The 24,920-nt window shown below is 45.7% G+C and overlaps 1 protein-coding gene across 2 annotated transcripts in view; it reads left to right on the forward strand.

Moving 5' to 3' along the window:
* The window catches only part of ADAMTS17 (ADAM metallopeptidase with thrombospondin type 1 motif 17), a 290,517-nt gene that overhangs the window by 153,465 nt on the left and 112,132 nt on the right, over positions 1-24,920 (forward strand). For both annotated transcript variants that reach the window (XM_084773343.1, XM_084773344.1), the window contains exons 10-12: positions 1,357-1,507; positions 19,727-19,828; positions 21,176-21,321. In XM_084773343.1, coding sequence (XP_084629469.1) covers positions 1,357-1,507; positions 19,727-19,828; positions 21,176-21,321 — 399 coding nt within the window. The remainder of the gene's footprint in view (positions 1-1,356; positions 1,508-19,726; positions 19,829-21,175; positions 21,322-24,920) is intronic.

Below are 24,920 nucleotides of genomic sequence, written 5' to 3' on the forward strand. Positions count from 1 at the left end.
CCCGTATACAGGATGGGGTGTGCTTCTCTCACTAGCCTGTCCCTTCCTCAAGAATGCCTAGACTTCTTCATTCTCAGATTTCTGTGGAGACCCTTCCAATCTGGTTGTAGGCCCCTGTTAAAGCAGCACATCCATGGTCCCTCTTAGTCCCTGTTGCCCAATCTTAGGGATGTATTTATAGTGTTGACTTAGGGTCCCTGGTTGCTTCACTGCTTCGTTGTGTTAATCCACAGTCCACATGAAGTGGAAACAGAAGTGAGTCGGTAAGGTTCGCTGGTGGGTGGAGTTGAGCAGGCCAGCTCTATCTGACAGTACCCAGGGAATGTGAGCTAAAATAGTTAAAGGGTCTTCTACTTGTTTCCTGTGGATAGAAAAGTTGTTTAGTAACTAGGCTGAGAAATGAACTTACTGGTTTTAAGATAGTCTACTTCCACTGAGTATTGTAATTACAGTAAAATGTTATAAGCTACTTCATGTTACTCTGTTATCACTCACAAGTGTCAGAGTGACATTTGCTGGGGTGCGTAGTGCTGGTCCCACAGGTGACAGGTAGCTTGTGATTGGGCCTGGAAGCTGTGGACTAGCCTCAGCGCTCTCTCTCTCTCTCTCTCTCTCTCTCTCTCTCTCTCTCTCTCTCTCTCTCTCTCTCTCTCTCTCTGTGTGTGTGTGTGTGTGTGTCTGTCTGTGGGTGTGTGCATGTGTGCATGCATTATATTCTACTCTTGAAGGGTTTGTGCAAGTGTCTAGTTTTATCTGCCTTGCTTTAAGGATAGAAAATACAAGCATTGAGCACTTTATCTCCTTACAGCCCCCTTTGGTGAAATGCATCTCCCATTGTAAATGAGCATTCCTTTCCTAGTTGAAATCAGGATGTTCTATGCACAGTGAGCCCTTGGCCTGCCTTCTGTGATAGCAGGGTAGATATGATCAGGTGAGATCAAATCTGGCAGACTTGCTTTGGCCCAGGAATCCCTCAAAGAGACTCCATGCCAACAGAAAACAGCACTTTGAGGTTGTTTAAACTAAAACAACCTTAACTTGTGTTCTTTTTTGTTCATGGTTACTTTTGCTCAAAGAAAAATAATTTCATCCAACTCTCCTAAGAAAGTGCACTTGCTTTATCAGAGCTGTTCCTGGGCTTCTACCAAGTGGTCAGTTCTGTATTATCTTCAAAGGAGAGACCCACATTTAGTCATATGGTGAAAGAACACACACCAAAAGGGTAGTCCCTGAATCCAGTGCCGTGACCATTGTCCCATGAACCATCCAAGGCACATCCTTCTCAGAGTACTGAAAACTCAGAACAAAGATGGGGCTAGTACACTTGGAGACTGACCTGCTTCTTGGCTTTTTCAGATCCAAAGTCAGTACCTGTTTACTGATCACTGACCCCAGGAGCCAGCATGCCTTGCGCCTTCCACACAAGCTGCCAGGCATGCACTACAGCGCCAATGAGCAGTGCCAGATTCTGTTTGGCACCAATGCTACCTTCTGCAGAAACATGGAGGTAAGCCACCAGGGAAGAGCAGACCTGGGAAGATGCAGAAGCCCAGTAGTCCCTCTGCAGGTCGGGATTCTACTGGAGGTCATGGGTATTTCAGACATGTGACCTTTCTGTTTGCAGAGGCATGAGGTGTGTGCATATGCACACATCCTCACAGGTACATGTATGCCCCATATAACCAACTATGAGAACACCCCGCACATGCTATGCAAGCATCTATCCATTCACAGCCTTTTACATGGATCACTCTGAAGGGGATGTTTTGGGACTACTAAAACTAGTAGCCTGGTATTTTAGTATGAAGTCTTTAGGACAAAGGAAATCTAGTCACACTCCTTAGAAATGCTTTGATATCACCTGATTTCAAACCCTGCCCAGGTAAGGAAGAGATCTCAAAACTCGTTGACATTGGAGGATATCATATGGAGACAACTTAATAAGTGATAAATTAATTTAATAGTAATGATAATGTACAAGCAGCACTTATCAATCAGTGCCCGTACGGTTGATCATAAGGCCCTAGCCTGCATGAGGCCCGTTAGCTCTCATCACAACTCCCTGGAATTTGCCTCCAGCTTGCAGAGAGTATTACCAAGTCAAACTCAGGGACCATTCCAAATGGTTTGATTAGTGTGTAGGTAGCAGTGCAAAGACTTGGAGCCAAGACTGCTCACCCCTACACTGCAGATTTGCAAACAGTGAGGCCCATGGCTTGGCCAGTTCTATGTATGAAAAGTGCCAAGAGAGATGTGCTTATCTCTGGATTTTGCACTTATGGACACATAATATATACATACATGACACACAATTTTTAAATTTTAATATTAATGAAATTTTAGACCAAAATTAAGATAATAGAAATACAAAACTATTCATTACTCAAAAGCCATGATCAGTATCAACTAAAATAAAACTGACATGTGCAAAGCAGGAAAGTTAATTCATTAAAAAAAAACTGACATATGTGCAAGGCAGAAAAGTACAGTCATGTTGAGGAAGAGTCAATAAAAACTGACCTGGAAGTGACACATATAGTATAATTGCCCATATCAAGGACATTAGAATAACAATTCTAATACATGCATGGGCTATGGAAATGGTATCTACTTAGTACTGTTGAAAAAGAACACTGCAAAGTCTTAGATGAAGGTTTTCCTGGCAAAACTGATGGCTAGTTAGGCATCATAATAGAGCTTGGTAAGTTTGAACACAAAGCAACCCAAAATGATTTAAAAATGAAACACCAAGAGAAAAAAAACTGAAAAAAAAAATCCCAAAAGCCCTACAATCCTGTGATAATGTCCACAAGGGGATAGAGAGAAATGAGAATGATGAGCTAATGGCTGAAACTTGCCAAATTTGATGAAAATGTTCAGACAACAGGTCAAAGGAGGTCAGTGAACTCCAAATACAAGAAACCAGGAAATCCGGACCAACATTCATCATGATTAAATTATTTAAAAATAGTAATAGGTACCAGAAGGTAAAGGAGGTTGCTGCCAAGCCTTAAGACCTGAATTCTATTCCCATGACCCACACTCCCACATGTGCACATGCACACACAAATAAATGCATAAAATAAATACCGTATTTTCCGGCATATGACTTTTTAACCCTGAAAAAAATCCATGTCAATGTCAGGGGTCATCTTATATACCAGGTGCTTGCCTTCAGCTTGCTTCCCCTAGCTTCCTATGTCCGGCGCATATAGTGGGAGGGTGGTTGCTGCAGCCACGTACCTCTCTGTGTAGGGAGCATGAAGCAGGGAGAAGCAAGCTGCACACATCTTCCTGAAACTCAAGGAGGAGAATGCTCAGTGGATTGGCTGTCCACCAGAACCCACCCATTCAACTCTGAGGGTTGAGTGTGGAACATGCCTTAAAGGAGCAGTGTAGGCTGGCACTGGCTGTCTGCCAGCGTTTAATAAAGTGTCTGTCTGTCTGTGCCCTGCCTGCAAATAGACACTTACCAGAGACTGCTGTACAAGGTGTGCATTGGAAGAGGGGTAGTCTTATATGGCAAGTATATTCCAAAACTGTATTTTAACTGGGAAAGTTGGGGGTCGTCTTATACATCAGAAAATATGGTAAATGTAAGCAAAAGCAGTATTAAAGATAAAAATCTTAAAATAAGCCAGGCAATTAAAGACAAGTATACAGTGAGTGTATTGCTCACTAGAAACAATGCAAGCAGATCAGGAGTAGAGAAGTTTCTTACAGTATTGAAAGAAAGAAGTCTGTTAATGTAAAATTCTATACCCAGCAAAATTATCTTTCAAAAGTAATTATGAAAGGCAGGCTTTCTACTATACAAAAGTTGAAACACTCATCATGTGTGGACCTGCACTATGAAAAATAATGTCTTCTTCTCAGCAAAAAGAAGCTAGTGGGTGAAAAACTGTTTCTAAAAAGGAATTAAGAGCCCTTAAAATAGCCTCAAAGTGGGTGAAAAGTGGTTTATATAAACACCTATTTTTAAAATATCATTGATCATTTTACAAAAAGAGCAAGAATGCTCTTGTGGTAGACCTCCATGTACAAAGGCCTAGAGCCTATGACTGTCAGTGTAAGAGACTTCTCAGGTGTGATATAACTGTCTTTAGAGGGGGAGGCATTGTCCTGGATTGTATGTGCTGGTCTGAAGGCTCAGATGTGTCACCCAGAAGGATACAGAGTGAGTGAGTAAGATAAAGTGACAGTAGAAACAGGAGGTTGGAGTGACACCAGAGGTGGACATAAGACAAGGACTTGGGTTTATCTAGGTAGAGGTTTGAAGAGGCTGGCACACCCCACAGCCTCAGGAAGGAGCCAGGCTTGCAGGGATAGTGATCTTAGACTTCTGACTTCTAGAACTCCCAGACAATTGTGCTGTTTTAAACTAGTCGTTTGTTTTTATCAGCAATAGAAAGTGAGTAGAGATTCTCCATTGGAAACTAATTCACTCAAAGTCATGGCGTTTGCCAGAAAGAGGAGCATGGAAGTGGAGTCTTGTGAGATTTTTATGCATAAGGAGGAATGAAGTAAGCCTTCTGTGACTACAGCTTTATGTTCCGAGATTTCAGTTACACAAAGTCAACTGTAGTCCAAAAATGCTAAGTAGAAAATCCCAGAAATGAGCAATTAGTTTAAAAACCACTTCTGCTAGTATGCTCTTACAGCTGTCCTTTTGTTGGTAATTTTTGTTGCTAATCCTCAATCCCCAGCTCCCTGCTATGCTGTTTAAACTAAATTTTATCACAGCTGTGTATGGTAAAGAAGCAGTGTATAGGATATTGGGTACAGTTGTGTGACTGGTGTCAAATAGAAGACAGATTTAATAAAAACTCACAATGTCAATCAGTTATGAAACAACCAGTTAACAAAAGCAAACACATGCAGCTGTATATTGCTTCTTTCAAGGCTATTAACCTCATTGGAAGAGCATATAAGGATGGATTTTAGATTTGCATTGTAAATGACAACCCATCTCATTCTGAAAGTAAGGCAGCGTACATGTCTTCAGGGCCCAAGTCATGTTCCTACAACCTGGAACTTTCCCCTGTGTCCACGTGGACAGCACTGACTGTCCAGTCCTCATACTAGCAATGTCACTGATTACTGTCATTACATCTCAAATCATCTCCCTTGGTTTCAGAAAGAACTACACTGTGCGTAAGGGATGTGCTTGCTTTATAAGCCTAAAAGCTTAAGTCCAGAACCTCAGAACCTGCATAAAGTCAGGCACAGTAGCACATCTGTACCCTGGTGCTCTTTTTGTTTTGTTTTGTTTTGGTTTGGTTTTGGTTTTTTGAGACAGGGTCTCTCTGTGTAGCTTTAGCTATCCTGGACTCACTTTGTAGACCAGTCTGGCCTCGAGCTCACAGTGCTCCACCTGCCTCTGCCTCCCAAGTGCTGGGATCAAAGGTGTACACCACCATGCCTGGCTATGCTTAGGGAGACATTGGAGGTGAATGGAGGAAAAGCCATGGGTGCTCATGGAACAGCTAGCCTGCTGTACACAAACAGGAAAGCAAGACAGACCTTGTCTCAAATAAGGTAGGAGAGGAGGAACAACATCCAACATTGTTCTCTGTATTACACACACACACACACACACACACACACACACACACACACACACACACACACATGCACATGCATGCACACGGGGAGGGGAGAAATTATTATGATTATAAAACCTACTTTTGGTCCTCTTTAATAGGAAAAAAATCTACTTACTTACTAGATGTCATAAAACACAAGAAAACACTCTTGGGCAGGCATTTTTAGGAGAGAGACAATACCATGCAGAAATCATAGCTTCCAAAATCTGGAGGAACCTCTCTCTTAAAACCTGCATTCCTATGTGGGAATTGAGAATGCTGTCTGAATTCCCAGGCCTTGAGCTCCCTGGAAGACAAGACCTCCCAATTCACAGCCAGCCAGCGAGCCAGCCAGCCAGCCCGCCAGCCAGCCAGCCAGCCAGCCAGCCCGGGGCTGAGTCCCCGTGTGCAGCTATCATGGAAAGCTCGGGGAAGCACCTGAACATTAATGAGACAACTGTGTGTATTGTGTCTGCCTGTCTTTTTGTCTCAAACATTTTTAGAGCTTAAGCCTACCACTAAAAATCATGAACTAGAAGTGGGGTTGGACATGGCCCAGGGAATAAAGCCGAGCCATGGGGCTGCAGAGTGGGGTGCTTTCTGCTCTTGGAATGCAGAGCTTAAAACAAAGGATAAATGAAACTAGGTAGATTGCACTTTGAGACAAATACCTAGCCATCCTCGCTACCTTGGAGCCCTCTTCCATCCTCTACTCTGCTTCTGAGAAGTAAGTTTCCCCTCTGGGGAGTGGTAGGGTTGCTCAGTGGGTAAAGGCACTGACCACCAAGACAACATGAATTCGGTCCTGGGCCCCACATGGTGGAAAGAGAGAGCTGATTCCCCAAGTTGTCCCTTGACCTCCAAATACATGTCATTCCACTCAAGCACATGAGTGTATACACACGCACGCACATGCACACACATACTAAATAAATAAACAAACACAGAGTTGTTAAATACATAAACAAAGTAAGAGTTCTGCAGAAATGTAGGCCTAGAGTGTATCCTGGCATCCTGGCAGAAGATGGCAGTCAGGTGCAGCCTCCCTGGTCTCAGGAGACTGGATTTCTCATCCCCACATTCCCATGATTGGCCTCAACTAAAGCCCTTGGGTGGTTTCATTGGATTTTTGTGAAACAGGCTGGGAAAGCGACTGCAACTTTTCCCTCCAGCCTCTCACTGAAGCAAATAGCCCCTTCACTTCTGGCGGCTGGCAATGTGTCCTAGCGCTCTTTGCGGGTCCCGTGGCCATCGCTGAGATTAGAAGTCACAGCTACCTCCGCTCTAACAGTCACGGCTAACATCACAGGCTACCATTTGTACTCCCCACCTCTTCAACATCACAGCAATTTATTATGCCCCAAGCCAACTCTTATCATATTGTGTGTTTATCAGCACATTCCTAGCCTGATAAACTGAGCTCCATCCCCAGGACCTACATGGTGACTGGAAAGAGCTAACTCTACCAGTTTGTTCTCTGACTGCCACATATACATAATGTCACCTGCACACACACACACACACACACACACACACACACACACACACACACACACACACCCCACACTGTAATTTAAACATATTAAAAACAAGAAACACTATTGCATTACAGGGAACTTGTTTTGTTTTCATTTCTTGTACTTTGTTTTTTTTGTTTTGTTTTTGTTTTGGATTTGGTTTTTGTACTCTGGAAACATTGATTTAATTGTCTTCCTGCTTATCCTATACATCTCACACTATTAGGCTTTGACAAACATAGCCTAGCAGGGACTAGTAGGTGCCACTAAATGCTCAGAGCCCTGGAGAGGGGTGGCAGGCTGGCTTCTGCCCATTGTCGAAAGCCCCAGCTGCCCCGAGTTCTTGTTCCTCTTCGGGTACAATTATGAGTGCAGAACTTCCTTGTATGCTCTTGTCCTGGCACTCAGGGCCCATAGATGTTTTAAGAGCCATAGAAGTTAAGGGCCATGCCCTTGCTTATAGGAAAAACATCACCACACTCTGTGTTAAGAGCCACCTAGGCTTCAAGTGGTAACCAGCAAATGCCTTCCCGAGCATTCGCATGCTTCAGAACCAAGACAAATTAAAACACAGTCCGTTTTCATTTATAGCGTTCTGGAGTCCCCCATACTATCACCATTGAATCTTGCATGTCTGTCTGCAGAATGCTGGTATTGTAAGGCTCAGAACTGTCTATGGAAATATGAACTACAAAAAAAAAAAAAAACTTGGCATCAGTAGCTGGCATTTGTTGTAGGAGTTATTGGCAAGTAGAACTGTCTCTTCTTTTAGCCAATGGCAATGTGATGTTTTTAATTCAATAAAATATTTCAAGAAAGTCCAAACATAAAAGTTATAAACATTGAAGGGTAAATATTTATTAGAAAGGGGAAATGAACTTTATGCAATTAGCACAATCCATCTTCTTTATGATTACAAGGTCCTCCTGTCCCCCATCAGCAAAGTCACTCCTCAGCAAGGCTTTCAAGCTGTCAGGGCTCAAATGCTCTGCCAGGTGAGGTGGAGGGTGAGAAGTGAACAGGAGGCACGGTCAGCTGGAAGCGTGAGTCTACAATTGCCACTGGAGCCAGGGCCAGTGGGTAGGGACACATAGAGCGATGTCCTGACCAGGGGGCCAATGGGAAGGGACACATACAGCGATGTCCTGACCAGGAGGCCAATGAGTAGGGACACATAGAGTGATGTCCTGACCCGGGCCACTGCCTCACAAAGCTCCCAACCTTTCTTAACAGTGCAGTGGGAGTTCATGCGTGCCTCACAGTAGCACCTGGGGAATCTTAGCTGGTGATGATCATACCAGTTGCCTCTCGGTAACACATTGCACCTCCCCTGCCCTCGAGCCCACACATGATGGCCACAGGTAGGAAGGAAGGTGGCTCTCAGAAGAATTGCACATGCCATAGTCATGTCAACATGGGTGTGTCTACCCATCCCCCTGGTATGTACAAAGGACTGTGATATTTTGTGATGCAATTTTTCTCAGATTACTGTTGAGCATCATAGCCATGAGCCAACTGTTTCAGGAAGTCAAGAGTGTCTGGAGCAGTCGCTGGTGAGAGTGTATGCTCTTCTACCTTATACTCTCTCCTTACTTATTTTATAGTGTTTTGTTTTGTTTTATTTTTGTTTTGAGACACCGTTTCTCTGTATGGCCTTAGTTGTCCTGGACTTGCTTTATAGACCAGGTTGTCTTCCAACTCACAGAGATCTACCTGCCTCTGCCTCCCCCAGCGCTGGGATTATGAACACGTTGGCTCCCTCCTTACCATGGCAGGCTCATAGCCTTAGGTACTCACTGCAGAGTGGTGAGAAAGAAAGTCTCCCTATCCAGGCTGCCTGCCCCCACCTCTCTGCATCTGGTAGTCATAGCCTTTCTCTGCCTCAGTCTGCCAATCTGAAAAAACAAGAGAATAATTCCTATGGACCCATCATCAGCGTGTTTTAGAAGCTCAATGACAGACACCTAACATTGAGCATGAAGCACACATTGGTAAGTATAGCTGGCTCGGTTTTTCTGTTCTTTGACCCAGCAGGAAAGTGGCAGATGCTGTCACAGTGATTGTCCTTTTTTCCTGCATCTCTGTGTTCTTGCCATGTCTCCTGGCACCCTGGGAGGCTGGAACTCGCCCCCACCCCAGGATGGCCCTCTAGCACATAGTATGCGCCTCTGCAAACTCCCTCTCCCCAGACTAGAAAGCTTCTTTGTGTCCTGCTGAGAGGGGCCTGGAGCCTGGGCAAAGATCGCTGCATAGCCAGGAAGCCCGGGTATTCCAATTCCACATGACAGCAAGGTTCACTTCTCTGATGTCAGTCATATCTCAACCGGGATCTGTGTTAGAGGCTCCTCCAGAGAGTGGCAGAAGCATCTGCATCCTGCTACAAGTCCATCCTACCCTTTCTCAGGGAGACCGGCATGGCATGGATTTCAGGTCTCTGTCTTTTCCTATAGCTCTGAGACTCCAGGATTCTTACAGTCAGCCTGGGTTGGAAACTACTGGTCTAAATAAAATCTGTCCCTCCAGTGCCAGTGGACCTGGCCAGAGAAGGAGGTTGGCAGAGTCCAAGAGCCTGCCTAGCCCTGCCCCTCTCAGACAGGGGCGTGCTGCAAATGTGCAGCTAGACGCCCGGCTGCAAGCTGCCTTGCCTGTCTTAGTTGGGTCTCAGCTCCAGCATCTGCAGCCTCCCGAAGCTGCTGGACTTTGGCAGAAGTTGGCCCGAATTTTCCAGAAGTGTTTGAAAGCTTACAGTAGACAGCCTTCTCAGAGAGCTCTCCAGACGATCCAAGCTGTGTGTTGTCTTTCATTCCTTGTCCCCTTGCCAGCTGAGCGCCCTGGTCCCAGACCCCATCCTCACCCCCAAAACACTCAGTCCCGGTCAGGTGAGCATCTCCACCACCCTCGGGAACAGGGAAGGAGCGACCACACCCTGGATATAGGAAACAGTCCATGTGCAGTGCCGGCGTGCTGGACGCTGGGAAGACTTCAAACTGCAGCAGTATTTGTGGGAAATTTGGATCCGTCACTGTTTCACCCAGCTCTTGGCATGTTATCTGCCTTTGGCTTGTGTTATCAGCAACACATTCTTTGAGGGAGTTTACATAACGGTCCCCTCAGGAATCGCTCAGAGTGCTAGCTGCCCTCTCAGCCCACAGTGGGTTCCCAGTGAGAAAAGAGGCAAAAAGTGAATCACAGTCAAAACCCAAGTCCTTGGAAGAGCCACCACCAGTTGGAGAAAAGTGGGAAAGGCTTGTGTACATGAGCAAGGGGTCCTTGACACCTGCCTCGTGTTTTCCTAGGGCCAAGGACGGAAGTGTAGTGCTGGCTGGGTTTCTACACAGTACCAGCAGGAACTGTGCACAGAACTGGGATGTACCCTTTACCAGACTTTAAACATGGTCTTTGAGGTGGCACAGCAATGTCAGAGAAGTTGGAGCGGTTTCATTTTCTTGTTGTTTGTAGGAACCAAGCCCTTCCTGCTGCTGTTCAAGAGTCCCTCCCAGGTACTGACCAGGCCTTAGCATCCTCCTCTGTATGCCTGGGCCTATCCAAGACCACCATGTTTTCATTGAAGACAGAGAACACGCTGCTCAGCAACGGTTACATCCAAGGCTGGGGCATCCTTAACCCTTTCTGGTACCGCAGCCACACCAAATCCCAAATTTGGAGCATTTTTTGAATATGGGTCCCTGAGTTAGGAATGTCCAACCAGCAAATTCTCTGCAGAGAACACCCCCTCACCATAAAACATCCACACTCTGAAATACTTCTGGTCCCAGGCATTTTGGATAAGGGATCTTCCACCTCTATGGGGCTTTGCAGGCAGAGGGAACAGCCTATGATAAAACAGGATGCTGAGTGCCTTTGCGTAGCTCATAGACTGAGTTCTTGGGAAGAAATGGGAAGGGGAAATTGGAGACTAATAGAGACGTGATACAACCTATAGCAGGTGCCGTGGGTTTGGGGGTTGGTACAGGATTTGCAGTGTATATTGGTGAGTTAGCTCTGCTCCCTTGTCCGTACCATGGGATAGTGACTATCTGCCTCACAATGTTGAGAAACTAGCTTGTTAGAGTCTAGGAGACGCTTGGATTTTGTCCATTTCACTACTCACTGCCCTTTCTCCAAACCCTGGTGCAGCCAGGACCCTGATTTACATTTACTCTTCTGTCTCCCTCAGCACCTCCCACCTGTGGCACTTCTGCAGCCTCTCCCTGCTGTGCCCGATGCCCCTGATCTCCAGAATACCCGCCAGTTACTTCATGAACTGGGCCTTTCTTGCATCTTCGTTAGAGTGAGATGTATCTGTAGCAGGGTTTCCCAGCCTAGGCACTATTGACACATTGAGCTTGGTAGTCCTTTGTGGAAAGGAGACCATTTGTACCCCTTAGGGGTTTAGCAGAATCCCCGGCATATACTCACTGTGCTGAGGAGTGGCGACTCCTCCTGACTGAGTTGTGGCAACTGAAAGCTGTGTCTTCAAATACCACCAAATGCCCTTTGCAGTGCTCTACTGCCCCTGACTGAGAACCGTAGATCCACAAGATAAAGGCCTGGAAGTGCATCAAAGGGCATTTCACACACACATAAATTCTGTAGCTGTATTTCCCTAGGAAACAACAGGAGACACACAGAAAAGTACATAGATTGTAAGTGCAGTTACATTGGTTTTTCACTATACGTGTACAAGTATGGCAGCACATCAGGAAGCAGGGCATGCTGGGTCATCCAGAATAACCCTTGTCACTCATTTTTATTCCCTCCCCCTTAGAGTGACCACCATTGTAAACACTATAGTACACTATGCCTCCTTAGGCTGATTTTGCTTATCTTTGAATTTTATATAACACCAAGAGCACCCACCACTCACAGATCTTGCACAGTTCATTTCCAAAGAGGCTTAAATTTGCACACTTATGTAAGCAGTGTGGGAGAGTACCTCCCTCTCCTACACCCTTAACCTCACCTTATTTTTTTTAATATTTATTTACTTATTTATATTTTATGTGCATTGGTGTTTTGCCTGCATGCATGGCTGTCTGAGGGTGCTGGATCCCTTGGCACTGTAGTTACAGACAGTTATGAGCTGCCACGTGGGTGCTGGGGATTGAGCCTGGGTCCTCTGGAGGGGAGCAATTGCTCTTAACCACTGAGCCATATCTCTAGCCCTGACACTCCATCTTTTATCTTTTCTCATCCTGAGTATTTGGAAAATGAGTCTATTGCAGGTGAAACTGCATTTATTATGTTAATGAGCTTGTGTATTTATCCATATACTGAAGAACCAGTGTTCTGTTTTCTATCGACTGGTTTTTTTGTTTGTTTTTTCAGTTTTGTTACATTGTATCACTGAGTATATGTGTGTGTGTCCGTGTGTCTGTGTGTATAGTGTTCTTTGCACATGTGTGTGAAGTAAAATATCTCTTTTCCAAAAATCATGAGACTTGCTCCATCGCCCAAATGGTCTCTTCATTCCTAAACTATAAATAACTTTATTTTTGTGGCTTCTTCTTTTACTTTTATGAATTTACTTTTCTGTTAACGTCCTTAACAGAACATCGTTTTATGTGTGTGTGTGCCTGAGCTGTGTGTGCATACATGAGTGCAGTTGGATGAGGAAGCCAAGAGAAAGTGTGGGAATCCCTGGACTTGGGGGCTGGGAATCGAACCCAGGTCCTGTGCAGAACAGGAAGTGCTCTTACCCACTGGGCTGTCTCTCCAGACCCCATGCCTTAGTCTTTACTTCTGAATTTCCCCTCTGTCCCACTAATCACACCATGTACTTACTGTTTACATGACCGTAGCTCCATAAAGCATCTTAGTACCCTGAACATATGCTTTTCTACAGTTTCGCTGGTGAATTATCCCTTGTTTGGGTTCCCATGCGGCCTTCAGAATATTCTCATTTAGCTCAAGATTGTGTGATTATGTTAAATTCAAATGCATTCTTTTGTAAATTAACTCGGAGGAAAGTATGTTCTTGTGCGTAGCTCGGCACCATCCTACAGTAACATGATGTCCTTCTACATGATTTCAAGATGTCTTCCCAACCCACCCAGGGGAAAACTTGTAATTTGTCTCTGTATAAAGCTTACATATTCCCTCTTACATTTACTTCTACAAAATACTTCTGTTCCTTTTAAAGCGAGGTCTTTTTTCCATTATGTGGCTGAATTGATGATGTCTTGTATTATAATTGGGCACAGCCATCTTGCTGAGTGAACTGCCTGAATACTGAGCATACTCTGGGTGAATAGTCTCATTTTCTAGTTACCTGATTCCCTTTGCTCACCCAATAATTTCCTCTCTGATGTAAATAACAATTGGCTTTCCTGTTCTTCTCGACATTGAGGCAGATGCTTCTAATATCCCCTCATGAGATGGGTATTTATTAAGTTTAAAAAGCATACATTTGTTTAAATTTTATTAGGCATTTAATAAGAATCACAATAGAATTTTATTAAATGTCTTTTTATTATCCATGGAGAGAACAAATAACTTATTTTTTTTAATTATTGCACTTATAAATAAAAACTAAAGTTTTATGTGCATGAGTGTTTTGCCTGCATGTATGTCATATGTGTCATGTTCATGCCTGGTATCCGTAGAGACCGGATCCCATAGAACTGAAGTTACAGGTTGTAGCGAGCTATCATGTGAACCAAACCCAGGACCTCGTCAAGAGCAGCCAGTGTTCCTAACTTCTGAGCTATCTTTCTAGGCACAGCATCTCACTTTTGAGTTAGTAATAGGGTGAATTTTATTAGCATATATTCCAACACAACTCTGAATTCTGGAGTAAATTTTACTTGCTGTCGGTATAATTCCTTCAAATGTAATAGTAAATCCTACTTGGATCTTTGCAACAATTATTCACAAATAAGGTTAGTAGGAGTTTTTCCTTATGCTTGTTTTGTTTGGTGTTAGTGTTACATTAGTTAGTATTTTTTAAATAGGGGGAATGTCTTTCCTTCTTGTGTTCTTAAACACTTTAAAGATGTTGATGCTAGCTACTCCTAGGGAGCTAAATAGAAGGTCCCTGTGAGAAACACTTGCCCCGTAGTGCCTTTCTAGGTCTCCTCCATCACTCAGTCTGGAGGGAGGGATGGACAGAAGGAGAGAGGGGCAGAGGGAGAGAGGGAGAGGGAGAGAGAGAGAGAGAGAGAGAGAGAGAGAGAGAGAGAGAGAATGAATGAATGAATGAATGAATGAATGAATGGATTGGTTTGCTTATTGTTGTGACAAAATCTCTGATGATAAACCACATAAGCGGGGAAGTATGAGGTCCATCTTACAGTTGGAGGGAACTGGCTGTCCTGACAATGCATCCACCAGGATTTGAAGCACAAGAAGTCCTGTTTCTCAGGTACCTTTCTCTTATAGGCAGTGCATTACTCAAACCCAGGAAGAGCGCTGCCCCCTTAAGCTCATCACAAGTATGAGGATCCCTCACAAGTATGGAGGAAGCAAGCCTAAGCTAGCTAAGCCCTCACTGTGTGTGCTGCTAAATTGGTCATCAGTATTAACCATTACAATGTGTGAGGCCAGAGGCCAATGTCAGGTTCAGCCTCAGTCAGTCACCACATTGTTGTTGTTGTTGTTGTTTGAGACAGGTCTCAGTATGTAACCTTGGCTGAACTAGAGGTTGCTGTGTAGACTAGGCTGAACTCACAGACATCCTCCTGCCTCTACCTTCTGAGTGCTGAGATTAAAGGTGTGATACCTCATGCATGGCCTTATCTTATTTTTTGAGACAAGGTCTCTCACTGAACCCAGATTTCCTTGATTCAGCTTGACTGGCTGGCCAGCAAGCCCAGGAGTCCCCCCAGATCTGCCTCCCGAGTGCTGAGATTACAGTCAGCGTGGGTTCTGGGGATCTGAAATCAGGTCACCATGTTTGCTGGGCTAGCACTCTACCCGCTGCGCTATCTCTCCACCCTATAGACAGGCTCACTGGCAAACAACAGTGCTGTCATTTTAGACGTTTACAGAAACCCCATGGGCTTCATATATAACATGAGTCAGGTGGTGTCTGCATGCATTTTAATTATCCCCTTCCTTCATCTTTGTGTGTCTTCTTCCCTTTTCCTTGAAGAATTTAGTAAACAGTCTTTCTGGTTCAGTTGTCTGACGGAGAAGGCTCCGTGGTTCTTCTGCCTCCTTTATCTCTGTTGTTTTGCTCTTCTTGGTGGTAGTGTTGTGTTCGCAGGGCTGACCGCTGAAGCAGAGTGCTGCACATACTAAGCAAGTGCTCTGTCCACTGTCCCTTTTCACTTTACAGAACAGGGGTTTATTAAGTTGCCCAGGCTGGCCTTGAACTCACTCTGTAGCCAAGGTGGACCTTGAACCTTACTGGGGCTACTTTCTATGACTATTCCATGACCCATTACAGATGTGTCTTGATGTACTTATTTTAAGAACTGGGGCTCTATCACTGCTATCCTGTTGTGTTAGTTGTGTCTCTTGTATCATTACATGACTGTTTTCTATCCTAACACCTTTTTGATGTTTCCTCTTATATCCCAAGTCAGTTTTGTTTAATAGGATTTACTGTTCTTTACTATTTGTGACACAGGTGCTAGATGACCTTTGAGGGTCACATTTCTGTATGTTATTTCAGCTTCAGGTTCTAGCTTCAAGTTTGACTGACATTAGAATTGCTGTCCACTTTTATTTTGGCTTCTAAACCACATCAAGTGCTTGTACACAGCATATAATAGAGCTTTAGCCGTGACCTGATATGAAGGGTTTATCTTAGTAGGCAAGGTTAGCTCATTTGTTCTATGTCAGATGATTCTGGTCCTAAGATCTGTTTTTTTTCCCCCTTGATTTTCTGTTAGTGTTCTTTTCGTAGAGGATTGTCACTATTTCCAGTGACTCTTCTGTCACACGTTGTATACACACTGAATCCTCCATGGTTTTGTTCTCTAGACTTTTGTTTTAAATCTCTTGTCTTTGATGTTTGGAAAAGTGTATCAGTGTTAGTTCACTGTTGTTTCTTAACAACGTACCGCAAACTATGGTCATTTAAAACCTATTTTTTTATCATTTAGGCTCTAAGGGTTAGGGATAAAGGCAAGGTGCAGCCAGGCATCCTACGTCTCCATCTTACACAGTTATGGTGAGGGTCTAGGTCTGGTCTGCATTCTCATTTTAAGCTCATCTAGGGAAATGTTTGTTGCCAGGCTCACTGGCTCATTCAGGGGTTGTGAGAACTCCTCTGCTCTTCGTAGGTTGTTAGAGCAAAGGCTGAAGTGTCACGCTGTCTAGTTTGTCAGGCTGGGCTCATTTCATTGCAACATGGCCTTTTCCAACATGGCAGCCAGCTTGACCAAAGAAGGCAAGCCAAGAAAGCCATTCAGAGAGCCTTTATGGAACACAGAGATCATAGTGGTTTTTGAGCTAATCATGATGTCGCATCCTTGCCATTTGTGCTGGGTTCTGTGGATTAGAAGTGAGTCAGGGACGAGGAAAAATGGTGGACATGGTCATCTGCAAAGATGAACTTGGAAAACAGTGACTTCACCCACTGCCTCCGCCTCCGTGCAGTCACGATAAAGAGGCTCTCTGAAGTGTCCAGCACCACCCACAAGACGATGGTAACAGCTCAGGCTACAGAACTGTTAACAGCTTAGGCACTGACTCCTACGGACATACCAAGGAAAAGAAGAGAAAGTACAGACTATCAAATACCTCAGAGGAACCAGCACCTCTGTGTAGGTTCTTACAGATATACTGCCACAAGGTTTAGCTAATAGGTACCTGAAAATGCCTGGAGAGTGGGGTTGGGGGGGGGGGGTGGGGAGTGAGGGCAAGAGATGATGCAGCAGAAAACAGCGACACCAAATATAAGAAAGCATGCCTGAAAAACCATCCTGGAGAGGTCCCTGCCAGCGGCCATGCGTGGTCCAAGGCTGCCATCCTAAAGGCTCCTTTGTACTTAACTCCCCCTTTTAAAGACAAAACCCAAAGCCACCGGAGAGGTTGTTTTGTTTTGTTTTTTGGCCTGCGCTTGAAATGTATGCAAATGAAATTCCCCCATATTCACCTGTTCTAACCATGATCCCTCTGCTCTGATGTTAATGCCTTTGGGTCATTTCTACCTTCATAATATAACACAAATCATATTGCAAATGAGCGTTCCTGACATCGACATAGGACATATATTCAGATTTCTTTCCAGCGTATTCCTGAGGGTGGAATTAGATAAACAACAGTGTGCAAAGCCTGTAACAAATACTGATGAATAATTTTCCAAAGTTGTTCAGGAAGTCCAAATATTAACATCAATACAAAGCAGTTCCTGTTTGGCTATATCATTGTCAAGACTTGGACTTCTCCATCTTTCTCAGTGTATGTACATGTGTCTAAAGATGGTCTTAATTTTCCTTTGCCGGATGGTTGAAGAGACTTGGGCATATTTTCATATGCTTAATTGCCATCTAAATATCATCTTATGAAATACTCATGTCTTCTGCTCATTTTTCCACTAGGTCTTTTTTCCTTATTTGATACATAGTTTTGGCTTGTTATTTTCCTCCTCTCTCTCTCTCTCTCTCTCTCTCTCTCTCTCTCTCTCTCTCTCTCTCTCTTTCTCTCTCTCTCTTTAGGTGCTAGATACACTTTGTTGGTTATATGAATTGCAGATACCTCCCCCATCTATTGCAAACACCTTCTCTGATAGTCTTATACTTGCCTTTTAATAAACAAAAACTCTTCATTCTAATGGAATATAATTCATTTGTTTTGTTTTGTTTTCTCCTTTATTGTGAGGACTTTCATGTCCTGCTTAAGAAGGCTCCGTCCAACCGCCCACTCTTCCACTTTGATAATTAGTGAAGTTTCATGAGAAAGCCCTGTCCATAAAGTGCACAGTAAACAGTTCACCCCACCTCCTTCCTCTCTCCTAATGCGGCTATTATTTCCCCTGATCCCAAGCACTCCTGCCCCCTAATTGCACTCCTGGGTCTGCCTTGCCTCATGACCATGTGTCTGAACCATCGCTGCAACACTCTGCGAGGACTCTTAGGTGAAAGTGCAAGGAATCAAACATTTAATGAGGTGCAGTCATCTTTATGGGAGCAGCTGTGCTGCGCTCGGGCTCTTGTCTTTTTCCCGTTCCATGGAGCGGTAAACAGTTATGAGACCCGGTAGGCTTTCCTGGACCCACATGTGCAGCATTCCACTTCAGTCACTGACTCGTTTGAAGGCTCACACCAGCTCCCACATACTTGAAAAGTGAGAAAGGAACAGTGAGCTTTTCCTCGCTTGTCGTAAGAGTCCCATGCACCACTGTTTTCCTTCCTTCCCACATTATTTTTTGTCCCTCCAAATCTCCACACATTTCTTTACTTCAGACGGCACGGCTGCACATCTGTTCAGTGCAGATGTTTGAGACGTCTTAGAACAGCGTCTAAACTGAGCACAGCACACCCTTTGCAAAATTCACTGCCACCTCACTGTGCCATGCCGCAGGGGTCCCTCACGCTGCCTGAAGGGCACCAGCTATCCACTCACTGGTCACACGGTGGAGGGTAAGGTCTCCCCATTCCAACTCAAGCATCTTAGCCTGAATTGGGTTTGGCATCCTGGAAACGCTGTGTCTTTAAAAGCGCCGTAGGAACATCTGTTTCCAATTTTCAGGCCATGATCATGGTGAGGATTTGGGTGCAAGTAGTTTATGTGGGAAGCAATCCCAGGAAATACTGTGAGGGGCCATCTGCAGGGAGAGACGTGCAGAAAGGTGCACTGATGGGTGTAACTCATCGACGGCCTTGGGCAACAGACTGGACCGCTAGGACCCCTAAGCAGAACATGTACAACACAGCCCAGAATCCCTCTCCCAGTGGGACAGGCTCAGCCAGCCCCCATCTCTTATAGTTGATGGTCCTGTCTGCTCACGTGTTCTCTGGGGAAGAGCAGCCACGCCGGCCTAGGCAATTTTGATCATTTGTCTCATTCTGAACATTTTGTCAACATCCAAATGTCTCATTAATACAGCCAGGAGTCTGTCCTTTCACATGCCTATTCCTGTTTTAGTAGAATTGCCTTAATCCTCTATGGGCAGCCCAAATTTTTCTAGGTAAAATACTGTGATAATTTATGCCCAGCTCAAGCAGAGGTAGAAACCAGGCAGGCAGAGTAGAAGGCTGCCTCTGCTCTTTGACCTCCTCTATCTGGCCCCATGATAGCTGCTTAAACCCCCACCCCACACACCACCCAACATACTCACGGGACCCTGGCCGTGGAGCCGCATCTGCTAAAGTTGGGCTAAGGCTGTGTCTTATATTCCGTGTCAGCCCATGAGTATCTGCCTCACCCATGGGCTGGGTGAGGGACCTATTTACTGACCACTCCTGGACAGCACCTCCAAGAATTCCCTGAGTTTGGAACTCCTGAGCTCAGTCCCATGAGACAAGCCTTCCTGAGGAGTAAAATGCAAGAACTCCACCAAGCTGAATAAGCCAGTTAACATTTTAGACTTCCAGACTCGGCACCCTTCTTTCTCCCCATGTGTTTTAAATCCCAAATCTGAGTGCTGATTTCCCCATGGCTGTGTGACCCCGGCTGTGACCCGCATCTGGGAATGTTCTAGAGGCACTCACGGTTGCTTCTTTTGTCCTGCAGCATCTGATGTGCGCTGGGCTGTGGTGCCTGGTAGAGGGAGACACATCCTGCAAGACCAAGCTGGACCCTCCCCTGGATGGCACTGAGTGTGGAGCTGACAAGGTATCGCCAGCCTCCTGCACCTCTGGCAGGCAGCCTCACTTCTCCTTGTGGAAGGCAGTGTGCACTCCTCTCCACGCACGAGCATCTCAGACACCCTGGGCACTCTAGGAATGCCATGGGGCCCACTGCACCCACGTGTGTCTGTATTACCTCTTGTTTCTTACGAAGCCAGAAGAATCAGTTGTTTCTTTGATATGTGTTACAAAGTGAACTTGTTTTTGCCACACAAGTGAATTTTCTGAAAAGAGAAGGTTTTAAGTGAGTGGATGTTAACCGGAAAACCAGCTCATTTGCCATCCCTTCGTGAGGGTCACTCTAGCTAGAGTTTAGACAGCAACCTGATCCTTCTGAAGGGGAGACTGTGAGGATGTAAGAGGAGAAGTGGGCAGTACCTGCAGCTACACAGCTTCCGCTTAGTCATCCTTGTGGGTTTGTTGTCTCCTCCACCCTCCCCCTCCTTTCCCTCCTAACCTCTGTCCCTCCCCCCTGCTCCCCCTCCACCCCCCACTTCCTTCCTCCTCCCACCACCTCCCCTTACCCTCATCTTCCAGTTTTTTCTCCTCTTCTTTTTTGTCCCTCTTGAGACAGAAGCTATCTATATAACCCAGGCTGCCCTGGAACTCACTGTGTATCCCAGGCTGGCCTTGAACTTGTGATTCTTCGAGGCCTTCATCTCACAAATGCTAGGGTTTCTGGCCTTTCACCACCATGCCTGGCTTCCTGGGAAGCCTTCAAAGAGTTAAAGCAGGAAGGGATGCTTTCTTTTGAGGCTGTGCTTGGAGGGCCCTGGGTCACACAGTCTGGGAAGTCTGTCTCAGAGATTGGCGTCCTCTTTTCCTCAGAGAGAAGGAAAGTGCATCTACCTACAGCAAACCCCTCCCTTTCATCATCTGCCTAGGCCAGGCTCGCCTCACATTTGTGGTACCCGTCCTGTCTCAGCCTCCCACATGCTGGGCTTAGAAGCATACACCACCACACCTGACTTCGACTGTCATTTCTAAGTACTAAACCCAACCTTGAAGTTCTGGCCTCAGATGCTGAAGTCCTTGCTTTCTGGAGGGAGCTACGCATGTGTTATTGAGAGTTCTATTCCCGTGCCATGAGGATCAACCCTTTTCCTGAGAACTTAGAAATTTCCTGTGGAGCACAGTCTCTGTGTAAGTTTGTGGCAAGCTCCAAACCCCAGGGAGATTACACACCAGGCCGGGCGAGAGTTAGCAAGCGCGCATACCCTGAGATACTCAACTTCTGTGGAAACTTCAAAATGGATTCTGACAACACCAGGAGGGAATCAGCCCTCTGGGGCGTGTGTGGCTTTGCTGAGTGTGGTCCTTCCCTGTGTTTCAGTGGTGCCGGGCTGGGGAGTGTGTGAGCAAGACACCCATCCCAGAGCATGTGGACGGGGACTGGAGTCCATGGGGCACCTGGAGCATGTGCAGCCGGACGTGTGGGACAGGAGCACGGTTCCGACAGAGGAAATGTGACAACCCCCCGTAAGTTCCCCCTCATGCCCCACTGCAAGGGGGCGCTCTCTGAGCACCGGGACACAGTGGAGTCCCAGGGCAAGCTGGCTCCATTGTCCTTTGCTTGGCTTTGTCCCTGGGGCAGCTAGATGGCAATCTGTCTTGCCTTCCTCGTGGCCTACTTAGTTGAGGGCATTTCTCAGGAAGCTTGGAAACTTTCTAGAAGGGGAGGCTGACCTTCAACTTTCTTCAGATTTGGGAGAAAGTTGGGCGCATGTCTGGAAGTTATCTATGGGTGGATTCGTTGTTCAGATAAATCATTCTCACTTTTTCATTTTCTAGAACTATTTGACAGGGAAAAAAACCTCGTATATTTTTCTCTTTAAATTCCTTCTCATGGACTATGATACACCAAGAACCTTCCTGTTCACCCGAGGGCGTTTGCTCTGGAAGAATTGGGAATAGATTTTTATGTTACATTATAATAACTGCACCCCCATAGGTTTTCTCCTTGTCTGAACTTTCCCAATTTTAAAGGTTCCCTTCAACCACCTGCTTTCTCTCTTGAATGTCCTCAGTTGGATCCTATCAGTTTGGAGAGTGAGCAAGAGGTAAATTGTGTCTAAACATGAAATGATTTTCCACAACGACGCCTTGTTTATAAAAACTCTCAGTTTTCAGGCTGCACAGTTAAATTGCAGGGGTGGGCCAGAGCAACTAGAAGCTGTGATTGTGCCAGGTGATGCCAAGAGCCAACCAAGGCTGAGAGCATCTTTCAAAAGGAGGGCTGACACCCATAGTTTAGTGGATCACCGGAGTTTAGTAACATCGCAGTGTTCAGTAGTGCTGTCACAATTGGCATTATGCAAAATGTCTTTTTCAATTAAGATACAGTTGAATGTCTGACACACAGTTGGTGTTTAACCTCTTAGGAATGACTTTCTTAATGGAAAGTCTGATGACCTCTCTCTAAGGGGTCACCTTTGGCTGAGTGGTAAGAAATGGAGGATAGGTTAAGTTTTGCGTTTTTAGTTTGGTTTGGTTTTTTGAGTCAGGGTTTCTCTGTGTAGCCTACACTGTACTGGAACTAGGTTACTTTTATTTTATTTTTTTTAACATGGCTCAGTTGAAAGTAAAAGTTTCAACTTTCAAAGGAGAGGTATGGGTTTGCATTCAGAGCTTAGGTTTGGGTATCAGCTGTCATGGTCATTCATTGGCTGTTTAACCTCAAGGAAGACCCTCCTGACCCCTGGGCCTTAGTTTCCCCAGTTAGAGCCCCTGGCATGTAAGAGGAGGAAGAGCCAAATGTGAAAACTGGTGCAGGCCAGCCATATTCCTTACACTATAGCACCTGGCAGCTTCTGCTTCTCCCAACTGCTAACAGTTGTAAAACTTTGTGCAGAGATGCCTGTGAAGTTGTTGGCATCTCATACGTGGTCCTTATCGCTAGCTGGAGATCCAGGACGAAGCTGCCAGCCTTGTCCTGTCTGCTTCATGGAGCTGGGCTGCAGCTCTACATAGGCTGTGAGGGGCTCATATGATGTTCACAAGGCTGTCTGGGATGCTGTGTTTGTGATTAGAGCTCATGGGCCTTGGCTGGATCCTGGCCTCTTTTAGCTTATCACAAATGTCAACTGTTATCGGGTGGTACCCAGTCAACACCACACAGAGCCGCTAAGTGTCCCACGTTCCCTCTGTCCTGACATGCTGGGCAGTTGGATTGTATTCAGGTGACAGCAATACTTGTTCATATCACATGATGTCCCCAGGGCTGGGAAAATGCACTGGGCATACTATCAAGAGACTGTTGTTGAACTTTTGTCCTGCAAGATCCCCCTACCGGAGACAAGGTGCAGAGGAGACTTTCCAGAGCTTTATGGCTTCTCACCAAGGCTGTCACAATCCTAACGGCATCTTGACCTGTTTGCTTGCTGCTCTGTCCTAACCCAGGGGGGCGTTTTGCAAGCTATTCTCCTTGAGATTCCCCAGTTTCTAGGGCTGGGTTGCTAATATCCTCCCCGCCTTGTCCTGCTGTAAGGGTTCATGGGTTGGGAGTCTAGTCCCATTCCTCCAGATCCAGTGGCCCCGGGGGGGGAGAAAAATGCTTATAAGGTTTTTTCTCATTTATCCTCATGCTCAGCCAGGTATTCACCATACCCTATTGGTAGCCAGACCCTCACCCCCAGCCCTACCACCAATATGAATTTTATCTCTTATTTATGCTCCCATGTTTTATCACCGACGGTTGAGAGAATTGAGAGGACAGCCGCACAGACAGACGTTGGCGTTTGACAGCGGTGTTCCTTCTTGCCCAATCTCTGCTAGCCCGATGGCTGTGGGACAGACTGGTGGTAAAAAGGAAGAGGAGGCTACTGTTCTTGTTCCTTCCAAGCCTTTGTTTCTTCTAATGGATGCTGGGTTTTCCTTCTCTCCCTTCTCTGCCCTCTCTTCCCCCCTCAGTAAGCATTGAGTAGAATGCTGGGCATGGGTTTACAGTAACAAGCAAAGACAGACGAAACCCTGCCCACCTTCCCATGATTCCCTCTACCCTCTACCCCTGGTTCAACCCTTGTAAGCTACACTCTCCTCCCCGCTCACTTCAACCCTCTTGTACACGTCCCCTCCATTACCGCCTTGCTCACGGGCACAGCCCTGTGTCCGTGGTTACCTCTTTGTCTCACTTACAGCTGTTTATAACAAGTCTGGTGAATGGGGCTCACCAGCACCATTTGTCCGCTCCCTGAGGCGCCGTGGAATATGTGGGCTCGTTGGGTATTAGCCAGGCAGTTCTGTGGGAGAGGCGTCTTTTTTTAAACCCCATTATACAGATCCAAAGCTGAGTCCTATAGCAATCAGATGACTTGCCCAAGGTCGCTCAGGTAGATAGTAACCAATGGCTTGATAATTTCTCTAAAAAAAACCAGAAATCCAAAATCAAGGATATCCATAGGGTTGGCTCTTCCTTGAATGCCTGAAAAAGAATGTGTTTTCTGTATTTGTTCTGGCTTCCAGTGGCTCTGGCAGTCTTTGTCCTTTTCAGCTTACCGTCTGCCTGCACTTGAATGTGCTCTCTCTCCTTTCTCTTCTCCTGGAAGTACACTTACCATTGGGTTTCAGGTCTGTGTAGTCTGAGATGTTCTCAGCTGAAGATCTGAAGTGCATCCCCTACAACCCTTTATCTGAGTGAAGTGACGTTCTCATGTTCCAGGTCGTCCATGTTGTTAGGGGACCATGCTGGCCACCATTCATCCTACTCCAACTTGAAGTATCCTGTCTGCTCCAGCCCAGGGCCCTCATCACTACGCGCCTAGCCCTAACTTGCATTTGTTTAGATCTCAATGTAGATCTTATCCCCAGAGAAGATCCTTCCCTGACCACCCTGTTTAAAGTGGGGTTCAGCTTCACTCTATCCGAGCACCCTCCTAGCACTGCAGCTGCTGTGTCTCTTATGTTTCAACAGTTGATTTTTGCTTTGCTCTCATTGGCCCTTGGAGCTCTGGGAAGGCCTAGGACAGGCTCCCCCTTCCTTTCCCTGTAGAGCAGTGGCACATACAAGATGCTAGGATGTCTCCTTGCCTCTTTTACCAGGAGAAGCAATCTTGGTGCCCTTCCCAGGCCTCCACAACACA

The sequence above is a fragment of the Acomys minous genome (assembly GCF_964271855.1).
Source record: "Acomys minous genome assembly, chromosome: 2".
Classification (NCBI taxonomy): domain Eukaryota; kingdom Metazoa; phylum Chordata; class Mammalia; order Rodentia; family Muridae; genus Acomys; species Acomys minous.